Genomic DNA, 13693 nt, shown 5'->3' on the forward strand with positions numbered 1-13693 from the left:
TCCTTAGAGGTTTTCAAGGTCAGGCTTGACAAAGCCCTGGCTGGGATGATTTAGTTGGGATTGGCCCTGCTTCGAGCAGGGGGTTGGACTAGATGACCTCCCGAGGTCTCTTCCAACCCTGATATTCTATGATTCTATGAACATCTGCAATATGTACTTGGAATGGCACTGTATTTTGGCGACTTGTATGGGCGGAGCTTATTTGTGGGTGGAGCTTGGAACAGCACCACCCCTTTTTCCCCCAATTCCCCCCACCAGTGACATCAACTTATTGTATTGCGCCTTGTCCTCACTTAGCCTGTGAGCTCTTTGCAGCAGGGACTGTCTCACCCCCTGTGTCTGTCCAGTGCCCGGCGCAATGAAGCATCTGGGCACTCCTCTATTACAAGGAGATCCACCCCTGGCTTGAGGCTGGCATTTGACCAGCTCTGCCCCCGACTGGCTCATCGCCGATGTGGGAACTGCCACGCCTGACCCAGACACGGTCCCTCCAGCCCAGCGGCCTTCCCAGCTCGGACAGCAGCCACAGCCTGCTGTGGGATGAGCTGCCCACGGGTGGGCATCAGAGACTGGGGCTCCTGCCTTGAGGAAAATGGGGCTCAGAGCCCCTGCAAAACTTGTGGCTTTCATAAGCTTTGCTTTCATGGCTCTGGCTGGTCTCAAGATCTAACAGACCAGTCTCTTTTAAATCCTGTTAAACCATTGGCCACCATTACATCTGGTGGCAGTGAGTTCCACAGGTCAACTGTGTGTAAAGATATTTAGTTCCCTTTATATTTGCCCTCTTTCCAGGTCACTGCATGTCCCCTTAGTCCTTTACTAGGACCGAGGGTGAGCAGGAGACACTATTTGTTATTCTGTATCTAAGTGAGCATGGAGGAGAGTGGGGTAAGGGACCAGGGGGCATCCAGGGCATTGTTCCAGAGCAAGCCAGGTGATGAATGCCCTGTTTGCCACACTGGAGAGCTGTCCCCTCAGTAGGCAGAGGGACACTCTCACACTTCCAGCCAGGCTGCAGCTGCCCACCACAGCGGGACCGTACAGCGTCTGGCCTCATCTCTGTGGCGCTGATCTGGGGACTCTTCCAGGGGTCACCGCAGCTCCCACCCTGCCTCCTGCCTCCCCAAACACCCTGGTCTCTCCCCGCCAAAGCTCAGGCTCACACAACGCTGAGAACCCCCCACTCTGGAGCCAGCAGCTCGTCCTTGCTCTGAGCCGGGCCCGCAGCTCTCAGAGCAGAGCGGGGTGTCCACACCAAAGCCTGCTGGAATTGCAGAGACGAGCCGCACTCCACACCTGGGCCCCACAGGTCACGATCCCTTCACGTGCCCAAGAGGGTCACTTCCCTGCTTGATTCACGCTCAGGGCACAACCCAAGGATCTCACGGCCACCGTGCAGCCAGACACACGATACGTCTGGGGGAAGGCACCTGCAGTGCGTGCTCTGATGTCCCCACTCCCCACCCCAGCGGGTTAATGGCCAAGGGCTCCCCCAACAGGTGAGGTTAGCAATGAAAGCCCAACGACACCCCATCCTGGTGGTGGTAAACCGCTCTGGTGACGTGAGAGACCGGAAGGAAGCTCTCACCCAGAGTGAAGCCGGGACGCCTTGTTAGCACGAGACGTTGCACACCTCCGGTATCGCACGCTGGCCTGCACACGCTCCACAACCCGAGGCTGAGGCCTCGTCCATACACAGAGCCGCCCCCATGCAACTAGCGGATTTCAAACTGATTTAGTCAGCGGCCGTGCAGGTGCTTTGATTGCTGTTTGAACAGGGCTTAGAGCAGTTTAGCTGAAGGAAATTAGGAGCAAAATAAGCCACTCAGAGCAGAGGTGCCAGGACGGACAACGCGACAACGCAAGAATGTTCTGGGACACCCACTAATGGTGACACCGGTTCCACCACGTTCCCCAGTCAGGACACACTGCAGAGTGCAGTAACCCTGCGCGTGAGCCCGCCCTCTCCCAGCGTGGAGCTCTCCTCCCGCAGGCAAGGCAAACTCCGTATTCAGGAGCCTTTCTCGCGGGCTGCCCCCATGCATTTTAATTTGAAGCAAAGGGCAAATTTACTTAAAAGCTCAAACAAACAGACGCCTGGGCCTCAAGACAGAAGCTTTTAGGATCCTGGTAACGAGGCCCCACTGAGACACAGCCTGCCAGCCCTCACCACTCACAGCACCGATAACGAGGCCAGCCAATCCCATCCGCCCCAGCCCTGAAAGCACGTCACCCCTCTGCTGTTCCCACTTCCCCGCTGTGGACCCTGCAGTGCCCTCCAGGACTCTAACCTCAGGGCTGAGAGCTGCTGTGTGAGGATGTGCCTTGGAGCCAGGCTGGACAGAAGCTCTGCAGGGAGGCAGAGAGAGACCAAGTGGCTTTATAAGAACCTAAGAACAGCCAGACTGGGTCAGGCCAATGGTCCGTCTATCCCAGGATCCTGTCTTCCGACAGTGGCCAATGCCAGGTGCCCCAGAGGGAATGAACAGAACAGGGCAGTTATCGAGTGACCCATCCTCTGTCATCCACTCCCGGCATCTGGCGGCCAGAGCATGGGGTTGTGTCCCTGACCATCCTGGCTAATAGCCAGGAACTTATCTAGTTATTTTCTGAACCCAGTTATACTTTTGTCCTTCACAACATTCCCTGGCAAGGAGTTCCACAGGTTGGGTGAAGAAATACTTCCTTGTGTTTGTTTTAAATCAATTGCCTATTAATTTCATTGGGTGACCCCTGGTTCATGTGTTATGAGAAGGGGTAAATAACACTCCCCTATTCGCTTCCTCCAAGTGTCATGATTTTATAGCTCTCCGTCATATTCCCCCTTAGTCGTCTCTTTTCCAAGATGAAAAGTCTCAGTCTTATTAATCTCTCCTCACACGGCAGCCAGTCCATCCCACTCCTCATTTTCATTGCCCTTCTTTGCACCTTTTTTAATTCTAATATAGTTTTTTGAGATGAGGCGACCAGATCTGCAGGCAGGATTCAAGGTCTGGCTGCACCATGGATTTCTATGGTGGCATTATGAGATTTTCTGTCTTCTTATCTAGCCCTTTCCTAATGGTTCCTGTTGGCGTTTCTGGCGGCTGCCGCACACTGAGTGGATGTTTTCAGAGAACAATCCACGGTGACCCCAAGAGCTCTTTACGGACGCTGCTTTCCTTATTCTACTAGAGTTGCCTGCTCAGTGTTAGAAGAAAGCGATCTCCAGTGGGATTTGTCCCCATTCGCACATGACAAGCTCAACAGTCCAGAGAATGACCCTGGTCCAAGAAGGCAGGGGGCGGGTATCAGCCCCGCCGGACTGGAGGGGAATCTGGAGGGACTTTTCCATGGAAGTGAGAGCAGCAGGGTCAGCATGGGGAGATGTGCATGATTAACCCTTTCCTACATCCCCTCCACACCCCAGGGCTTCGTCTTGCGACTCTCATGCCTGCCCCGTCCAATGAATCTAGTGCAAGGAATTATGATTCACTGAGAAGCCACAAGTGGGTTCAAAGCCACCAACTGGCCCCAGGTTCACATGGACGCAGGGAGAGATCCAGGCGCCTGGTGCCCCAGATCAGGGTGGGGAGCTGGGCCCGTCCCTGCCCTCGAGGTTCATGACCCTTCACCGACTCGGCCTGCGTTTCCCGAGTGGGATGAGCGGTGGGCGGACAGAACTCCCTGCGGGGTCCAGGGTCCGGGCTGGGGGTTCTGAGCACCACAACCCTTCTCCTGCCGCAGCACGGGACAGGGGATGGCGGGAGGTGTGTGTCGTGTTTCTTTTATAGACGAGTCGTGGCTAACCCACGCGACTAAAGTTCAGGGTCTGGAGCACCCCCCTTCCCCCCCGCGGATTGTCCCAGCAACCGGCCAGCACATAGCTTCATCATCTCCCAAGCACAGTGATTTGTCTCAACCCAGACCACTTCCCCGAATGAAAGTACCACTAATGAGCAGAGGCAGCCAGGGGAGGAGGGGGGCTCTCTTCTGCCTCCCACATGCACCCGACCCCTGGGATTATAGCATCACCTGGGCTCATTCAGGGAACGCTCCTGCTTTCCCCTCTGACAGATGGCCCAGAACTGGCTCCACAAGCTCCGCCCTCTCCGCAGGGCCATATCACCCAGTATGGCCCACGCGAGCACTGTAGGAAAGAGGGAGGCCAGGGGGAGTTGGCGCAGCTGCATCTCCTTGGGGCTTCGGACAGCGCAGAGGGAGCTGGACCCGGGAGTCACTCAGCAAAGCTGAGGCTGAAAGAATCCAGTGCCTTTTGGGGGGTTTTCCCCTTTATTTCTGCATGTATTTTGTGCTCCAGCGACCAAGTGAGTCCCCAAACTCAGCTCTGCCAGCACCCCTCAACCCAACCCACAGCCCCCTGCTATCCCAGCCTTGGGCTCCCCCCAAAACACACACAACTCCCGACCTGCAGCCCTCCTTCTATCCCATCGCTTGGGCAGCAGGGGCGCTAGGCCACTGAGACCAGACGCTCGCGTCATCGGAAGAGCGGCTGGATTCGAGGCCAAGCCTCTGGAAGACGACCGCCAGCACGCTAACCACTGGCCTCCAAAGCGCCCGTAACACATTCCGTGATCCTCGCCGCAGACAGAGCCAAGCATGCAGACCCGGGCTCCGCACACAGGCCCAGAGGCGGGGGGGAGGGAGTCACCAGCAAACCCCCTTCCCACCCCATTCTGGGCACCTCGCTTGAAGTCACCCTGCCCATGAGTCATGCACCAGTGTCTGCAAAATCAGATGTTTCAGCGGCAACCTCCAAAGAAACCAGCCTTGCCTCACTCAGCCTTCCACCTGCCTCAGCCCGGGCGGAGGGCAGGAAGCAGACAGACTCGCCTCAAGCCTCACCCTCCGGAGGAAGCAAATGTCACCCTGAAAAATCAACTCCGGCTGCAGGCAGCGCCCCTCCAGGGTCCCCGCCCCCCGCCCGCTCAGCTGCTGACACAGGCCGTGTCCCAGTAACGAAGCCAAGTTCATTCTACCGGTGCCAACTGCGAGGAATGAGCCGGCTGCACACGCTCCTCGCTGGCTCCCTGGCACGGGCCCGGCTGCCTCAGCGTCTGCAGAGGGCCTGGAGGCAGAATCCTGGCACAACCCTACCTGCCCCTCCTCCCCGTGGGGCGAGAATCCCAGGCCCCCGGCTGCAGACACCTCCAGTCCCCGCCAGATTCTGGCCTCAGTCAGGAGGAAACAAACACAAGGAAAAGCGCCATCAGATGTCCCCGTGGGACGCAACCGACTGGCTCCGAATGGGCGTGACCAAGCCAGGACAGCAAAGTGGGGAGAGCTACAGAAACCGATGCAAGGCAAGGGGAGGCAGCAGGCATTGGGGAGACATTCTGGCAGCGTTAGCCCCCCCCCCGCCCTTTCCAAAGGTGCAGCATCCCTTTAGGGCACAGTGCTGAGCGTGGGGATTTCTCGGCTTGGGATCTGCTCCCCTCTCAGCACCCACCAGGGTCTGTCCTAAACGCGTGGGCAGGGACTGCTTTCCAGCGCCCCGGGCCCCACTCGGGGAACAGGACAGAACAGACCAAACAAGCGGGGTCCCCAGTGGGTGACAGAGCAGCGGAGAGAGAGGAGTCCCAGGGACAGGGAGGCTGCGGGGCAGGTGATCCAAGGAGGCAGCTGCAGAGGAGAAGGCTCTTGCGCCATTGCTGGGGAGGCGAGGGCTGGAGGAGAGGAGGGAGGGGGGCAGGGAGGTAGGAGGACAAGTTCTGTTCTCGTTCACAGCCGTACGGCCCCAGAGGAGAGCAGGGAGCGGCCCGGGACGCTGCCTGATGCAAAGCCAGATCCCAGGGTGAACAGGGACTCTCAGTACCTGTTGCATCCCCTATAGGGTAACAGCCTACTACTGCTCTGCACGGGCGGAGCCGTTCCCTTCATGCCAGCGGCGGAGGCCGGGGCTGTGGTGCGGAAGCTGCCGGGTTCCAGCCCTGCCGATGATCCTGGCGGGGCAACTCCAAGGGGTGAGCGGCAGAGGCCTGTGTGCGGGGGGCAAGGGGTCCCCCAAGCGACGCACTCGGGGAGATTTGAACACTGCTCCAAAAGCAGCCAGACAAGAAAAGGGGGGTTCATTTTTGTGCATTTGAGAAGAGCTGCCCGACCCCATCTACTCCCCGGACGCTGAAGGGACCCGGCCCCCCTGTGGCGCTCACTGCCCCGAACCTGCCCCTCTGTGGAGCTGCTGCCCGATGTGCTACCCAGATGGGCATGTGCCCAGCCCAGCCTGATCCCTGGGCAGGGCTCTGCCCCCCCCCAGCCCCCGGGCACAGGAAAGCCTCCAGGCTGCTGGAGGGGGGAGGCTCACTTAGCCAAGGACCTCACATGGACCAACCCCAGGGGGAGGGTTCCAACTGCAACTGGCAGGGTCAACATGGCCCCCTCCCGCTCTCCGCTGCTCTCCTCTGGGACGCAGGGATGGGGGTGCATGGCAGAGCTCCCACACCACGACACATGCGCGCACACACACACACTCCCATGCATCCAACACCCCGCCGGACACACACACACGTCACCCCAGCATGAACCCAACACACCGCCGGACACCCCCCCGCCCCCCAGCACACACCCCGCCACAGCCAGACCACCCCTCCTGTGCACACACATGCACATGCCCACACACCACCACACCCCGCACTCTGCCACACGCACAACTGGGCCCCTGCCTCTCTCTTTGCTATTCTCGCCCGTTGGGCCACATTCATTGAGCCACGTTACTGCTTTGCTTGCGTCTTTGGGATACGGAGCTGACAGCACCCCTGCTTTACAAACAGGGAAACTGAGGCACAGACAGACAATGCATCACACAGCAAATCAGCGGCAAAATATAGAAGAAAACCCAGCTCTCCTGGCTGCCTGGCCCCAGCTCTCCCCACTCGACCGGAGGCAGAGCCCAACTGATGTGGTTCGTTGATGATCTAATCTGGGCCTTTGGAATGTGGTCGGGCCATGGGCACAGGCATTGGCCCGTGTTTTGCAGTGAAGCCCAGAGGATCCTTAAAGGGGTGATATCCACAGGGCGATTCTCCCGCTGCCTGCTGATGAGGGTCCTCTAGCTAGAGGAGACGTGGAGAAAACAGCATTGTGAACTGGCTAGTGTGTGGGTGCCCCCCCCCCAGCCCGTCCTGAGCAGTCTCTAGAGGATAGAACTACTCCACTGTGTGTCAGAAGCCCTATACTGCTGACAGCTAGTAGAGATTTTCCTTTACGGGAGGACCTGAGTTTATTACCTCTGCTACTGTGAGGCCCCCAGCAACATGCCTAGCCAGAAGGTTGCTACCAGTTGGTAAGACTAGAGTGGTGAACGAATGAGCCAGGTCTGGGAGTCTATCTGCCTCAAACCCCGGTGTGTGTTTGCAGAAAATACTTTGCAGCAGACAAGCGGGCATATTTGTTTTTGTCTTATATTAGGGACTAACGTATAACTCATGCGTGAGAGATGCATGGTCAGCATTCCTAGCACAAACCCAATTATCCCAGCTCCTCTGCTCACGAACATTTCCAGGGGGGCGCTGAGGAGCGCCGCCTTATCCCTCAGTGCTGGAAGAACTGGTTTTTTTAAACAACCCCTCTACGGGCGCTGAGACCCAGGCCAGACGTTGCACAGTTACTTCATTACTACATACACTTTTCCTTCCCACTAGGTGATGGGCAGAAATGCTAAGATTTAACTGAGTCTCTTTATCGGTCATGGGTACAGAGGGAAAGAACCGTATGTTTTTATAGGGCCAGAAGGATCCCAAACCACCCTGCAGGCTGTTTCTCTGGTGAGTGCTCATCAACCACTCTGATGCACCTGCCTCTGGGGTGGATCACAACAGCCGCTCAATGCCACATGACAACAGCTTGTAGCAAGGGAGAAGAAGGAGAAGGTCTCCCATCGAACCCACAGTAGGCAGAATGTAGGTATCAGAGCTGGAATTTCCCACGACACCGGACCAAATTCCCTGATCCTTCTGAAAGGGAACAAGGGAATTTGAATGGTCACTCGGGCTCAGGACACTGGGATTAGGGCTCTTCCTGAAGGAAAGGGGAGTGTCGTCTACTACCAGTGACGGGAACCTCCTGAGAGTCTGGGGGTGGTGTGAACGGGACCACACCGGTCTGCTCCAGAACCAGAAACTGGTGCACAGACCTAGAGTGGTGCTAGAGGGAAAAAGCCACGTTCACAGCCCACGTGTGGGAGACGCTGCTGGGACATACAGGGACAGGGCCCAGCGATAAGATCTCATTCTGCTGGGCCATTCTAGCCTCTTGCCCTAGATATGGGGCATCCGGGAAAAGCTGATGCATGCACCAGTAACTGTAGCCTCCCGGAGGGGATATGGGCATGGCAGTGAGACGGACACACCTTTCCTGTCCCAGGGCAGCGCGGCCCAGCACTCGGATCACATTTCTCCCCAGCCACGGGCCATGTCTGAAGAGATCCCTCAACACCAGCATGGTCGGCCTGCAAAGCAATCGCTCCTGGTGCCAGCGGGGCTGTAGGAACAATGTCATTTATGGATGGCTCTTATTTGCTGCTAGCGTCATCTCAACATCCCCGAAACGGACCCTTTTCATTCAATGTGTCTCACACACCCCCACCCCCACCCACCCACGCCTCCACAGCCCCACCCACGCCCACCGCACACGCAGACATACAGAGCACGCCTAGACTCCCCCCCCCGCCACATTCATGCCCAACACGCACAGAGCATGTGCTCATGTCCCCAGCACACACCACACACACGGGTATACGCCTTGCACACGTGGGCCCGGGGCTGGCTTGAGCAGGGCAGCCGGGGTGCAGAGGGTTAAGACTGGCAGAGGATCGCTGCAAAGGAGAGAGCAGGGTTAGCATCCAGGCGCGGCTCTGTGCTGTCTATACAGAGCAATTTTCATAAGCTCTTTAAATTCAAAATCAATGACCCAGGCTGCAGGCACAATGGGATTCCGCTCTCCGCTCAGCACGGCTCCCCCTCCTTGCCAGAGAGTGGGAGGGATGGAAAACCCACCCCCCCCCCCCCCGGTGATCTCACAGGGAGCAGGTTAGCCGACTTCCCCATGCAGCCAGGGCTGGGGCGGGCAGCCCGCTCCTCTACCCTGCGCATGCCACATCCTTTGCTCCCTGCGGGGAGGGTCGGGGGGGCACTCGCAGTGCCCTGTGCTGGGTATCGCTCCGGAGGCAGCAGGCAGAGGAGGGGCTGTCCACGTGCCCCTTCAGCTGGTGCCGCACAGAGGGCCTGAAGCCTTTCCAAGGAAACAGTCTCGGTTGTTGCCGGTGGGGAGGCGCCCTCTCCCCCCCCCCACCCCGATCACCTCTCGAGGGGGACAAAGTGGAAGAAGCCTGGGTGCAGGACGAAGAGATGTACAGACGGCAGAGAAGAGACGGGGGTCAGGGTGACCCTCGAGGCCCCACCTACACAATAACCCAGCCAGGGCACTGTACGTGGGACCTTACCCTGTCCCCACAGCTGGGTTAGAACCTGGACAGTACCAGGCTTTAGCCCCCGGTGCAGGGATGCGGTCAGGTACAGGCCACACTGATCTGTGTTTTAACTGGGTCCCCACCCCCTCCACTACAGCTGTTGATTACACGAGGCCACGTCAAACCCCCGTCTTCTTGGGACCTAGCGACGTCCTCCATGTTCTGCACCTTGACACTTCTAGCAACTTGAGGTCTGCAGAGGCAGCTGTGAGTTGGGGAGGCCGAGTGGATGCAGCATGTTCCAGCAGAGACGTTTACACCGTGCTCTCTCCTGGTGACCCTCCCGTCCATCTAAACCATGTGACTCGGACTAAATGCTGCGGTTGGCCTAGGGAATAAACACAGAGCAGCAAGCCCTGCAGAATCCCAGGGGCAGTACAAGGGAGGAAATTACGATGGCCGGACCTGGGACAGCACCACTCCACCGAGCAAACTAACCAGTTGCCTAGAGCAGAAACTGGTTACCGGATGAGTGAGCAAGGTTGCAAAGAAGGGACATTTCTAAGCTGCCCTGGGGCAACAGTAGAAAGCAGACGCATGACAAGGCTGAACTGACCATCTTTGTCTGCGCCATGTTTACACTGTCCCCAGTATGAAGCAGCTTCTCTTTGCTGACGTTTTAAGGAGCAAAGTTCACCACAAAATGAAGCTTCAGTCTTTTTACCCAGTTTTAAAGGCTGATGGAGGGGGAGCTAGCTGTGAAAAGGCAGGCCTGTCGCAGGGCTCAGCAGGAAGCAGCCAACTCTAAGTTAAAGCTGGACCTGCATTCTCATTAGCAGCCATGAAACACTATCTGGGGACAATCAGTCACTTCCCCGCTCTGTGCCTCGGTTTCCCCCTCACAACACTGGGATGATGATACTGCCCAGCTTCCCAGGAGGGTTGTGAGGCTTCTGGGAACACTAAAGTCTGGCTGGAAGATGCTGTCTGAACTACAGAGTGTTATTCCAGTCAGGGCTCTGGTACGGTGACTTGCTGACAGCCACGTCCCAGTGAAAGGTCTCAGTACACGAGAGATCTGAGTTTATTTTTAACTGAGGTTTGATTTAAATCCATACGGACATTGTGAAGTTCCCAGAGAAGCTGAAAGTTGTGTGGGTTTTGAGTTCCTACACGGCTCAAAAATATCTTCCTTTCAGCACATCTCTGCAGGCAAAGCCGCTCTGCCCGCACACATAACACTGCTCAGCAAACCGGGGGGGTGTCAGCTCAATTCCCACAGGCCTCTGGAAACTCACAGTCAAGGCCTGAAATTCACCCCACTGCATGGCAGGGAAAGGAGCACAAAGGGGATCTAGATGTCTACGTATGTGGACAACCCCCTTGCCCCAGAATCTGACCATCACTTGGTATAAATGGATTCATCTCCACAGCCATCCCCAGGAAGTAGGTCAGGAGCATTAATCCCATTTCACAGAGGGGAAAATCAAGGCCCAGAGAAATGGTGCATCACACAGGGGGCATGTGAACCCAGAGCTCCTGCCGTCCAGTCCAGCATCTTCACCACAGGACCATCCTTCCTAAGGAGCAAACGTGCCACGAGGCCCCGGCACAATGGAGTTAATCACACACGGTGCTTTAGTCTGCACTATGGATTTCCTGGTGGGCGGCTGTGTTTAAATCCGAGCCCCCAGTGTTATCGGAATGGAAGCTCCCCTGTGCCCCTGTGCCCGGAGAGGGACCTCACGCAGGTAGGCTACGAACTGCTCTGCAGCTGGCACCTGCGGCCCGACTCCCGTGCCCTGCACCTTGTGTCGGCATCTGGCCCTGTGCAGAGCAGATGGCACACGCTGCCAGTCTGGGCCCTGAAGAGGAATGGAGTGGACCCCGCCCAGGGGGCTGTGCTGCCGGGCACCTGCAAACAACACCCCTGTGTCTGGAGGAAAGCAGAGAGCACCTGGCGGAGGAGACAGCCAGCTACTTGGGGAAACCACGCTGTGCACTTCCAACGGCACACCCTGCACAGCCCCCGCGCCCGGCAGAGGGAGACAGCTGGACTCCTGCCAGAGGACGGGAATTCCCACGCTGCCCTGGATGCAACCAGCAAGGCTGGAGGGACCTGGGGGCCTGGCACAGGGGCAGGAAGAATACAGAGCAAGGGGAAAATCCCTCCCTGGTGGAACGACACCAGAATCCCGCCAGGGACGGAGTCAGGTCCAGGGGACAGTTGCTCCCCCAGGGGACGTTCCATGTCCAGGGGGCTCTCCGCAGACACAGGGAGGGCGTGCGGAGGAATCAAAGATGGCTCAAGGAGCGATGCCAGCCGCAGCTCTGCCCAATGTGCCTTAGCCACCCGACCTTCCTGCCAACCCCGGCCCCACCTGGCAGCAGCAGGACAGGGTCCTTTCTCCCTCGGGCAGCTCCCACGTCTCTGGGAGGACGACAGGGTCCAGCTCGCTCAGTGCCCTGGCTCCGCCGCACAGGGATTTGGGGAAGAACTCTTTTGGTCAGCATCAAAGGAGCAGGCAAGCCCCAGACCAGCCGGAACGTCTCCAGGCACCGCCAGGCCACGGACCCTTCCCCACCCCGGCAAACAACTCCCCCCACTCACACAGAGCCAGCCACCCGGGAATCGCCCCTACACACACACACACACACACACACACAACACACCGGCAGCTGTCACTAGCCTATTTGCCAGGCTGCAACTTCAGGACGCATCGTGTGGAAGCAGAAACGTTCTCCCATCCCCACCCCCAGTCCTTCCGCACCGTGACCTGAGACCCCGGGGCTGGGCTGGGCTGGGCAGGGCAGGGCACCCCCCCTTCTCCTGGAGTAACTTCTATAGGACAAAGAGGCAGAAGCAGGGAGGGCAAGTGGCGGGGGGAGCGGGGATTACAGGGGCCAGCCAAAGGATGGGGCAGGGAAGGGTCCTGCTGGGAAGCACCTGCCCTGGCCTGGGGCAGTCTGGGGGGCTGGAGACCCGGCTGCGCCCTGCACCTTGCTGCTAAGCGGATGCTGCACCTCTCCCCCCCCCGGCCGGGCAGGACTCACCCGTCAGCTGGTCGTAGGAGCCGTCCAGGTCCCTGGAGTCGGACAGACTCTCCCGCCCGCCTTGGCTCCGCATCCTCCCGAGTCCGGCGCGGGGCTGGGACAGAGCCCGGCGGCCCCACTCCGGCTGCGGAGCGGAGCGGAGGGGGGCCGGGCGCACCCCCGCCCGCTGCGCCCGCTGCTCCCGGTCTCCTCCGCTCCGGCTGGGCGAGGAGGTGGGGGGAGGGAAGGGGTGGAAGGGACGGGGGGGCCGAGGGGGCTGCGGGATGGAAGGGGGCAGGGACTGCTGGGGGGGCGGCAGGGGGCAGGGGTTGGGGGCTGGGGCTGCTCGCAGGGGAGAAGGGGCTGCTGGGGGGTGGAAGGGGCAGGGGCTGGTCGGGGGAGAGGAGGCTGGATAGGGGCAGAGGCTCCGGGGGTGCTCCGATGGGGGGGGGGCACGGGCCGGGGCTGCTCCCGGAGGCTGCGGGGGACCCGGCAGCCGGGGGCTCGGGGGCTGATGCGGTGGTTCGCCCGCCTCCTGTCCAGGGGCTGCCCCCGAGCCCCCCGCCCAGGGGCCCCGGCTCGGTGCGCGGCGCGGGGGGACTCGCCTCTCGGAGCCCGGCTGCGAGGAGCCGGCAGCAGGTGGGGAGCCGGGTGCAGCCCAGCCGCGTCTTGCCGCCGCCGCCGCTTCTCCTCCCCCTCGGCTCCGCACGCAGCCTCCGCGCTCCGCCCGGCCCCGCCAGCCGCCCCCGGGCTGCTGCAGAGGGGAAACTGAGGCACGGCTGTGGGCGGGGGATTTGCCCTCACACGTGGGTGCAAAGCGCCCCCGCCAAACACGGTTCGGTTAGGAGCTAGGACATGTGGGTCTGGCCAGAGCCCCCCCGCACCTGTGCAATGCCAGAGCTGACCCCTCCGGGCCCGGGCATGCAAACGTGTGTGCACCGAACGCCCACACAGGTGTGCACACACGCCCAAGCCTGCGCACACACGCCCAAACAGGTATGCACACCCGCCCACACAAGGCTGGCTCTGGGCCAAATGGCCCCCCAAGCAAGGAGGGTCTTCGACGTTCCCCTTCATTCCTATAGACACCTTGGGGTTTTTATTGCATTTGTAGCCCATTTCAGGACACTGGTGCACGATTTGCATGCGTGATTTATCCCTGTCATGTACGATGATAAATTTGCACGCTAGGATCTGTACCACAAAAACAGCACCCCAAGCCCAGCGCACCCCAAGCCGGGCACCCTAGATGGT

At 59.3% G+C, this 13693-nt stretch overlaps 1 protein-coding gene across 3 annotated transcripts in view; it reads right to left on the reverse strand.

Annotated features, from left to right (window-relative positions):
- The window catches only part of KCNIP2 (potassium voltage-gated channel interacting protein 2), a 138339-nt gene extending 125746 nt beyond the window's left edge, over nucleotides 1-12593 (reverse strand). For 2 of the 3 annotated variants that reach the window (XM_074959496.1, XM_074959497.1), the window contains exon 1: nucleotides 12461-12591. In XM_074959496.1, the coding sequence (XP_074815597.1) occupies nucleotides 12461-12533 (73 nt within the window). In that variant the 5' untranslated portion in view covers nucleotides 12534-12591. Of the gene's footprint in view, nucleotides 1-12460 lie in introns of all 3 variants that reach the window. The other variant, XM_074959499.1, reaches the window with a different exon arrangement.
- Nucleotides 12594-13693: the final 1100 nt, after the last annotated feature.

Source organism: Natator depressus, chromosome 7 (assembly GCF_965152275.1).
Source record: "Natator depressus isolate rNatDep1 chromosome 7, rNatDep2.hap1, whole genome shotgun sequence".
In the NCBI taxonomy this organism is placed as follows: Eukaryota; Metazoa; Chordata; order Testudines; family Cheloniidae; genus Natator; species Natator depressus.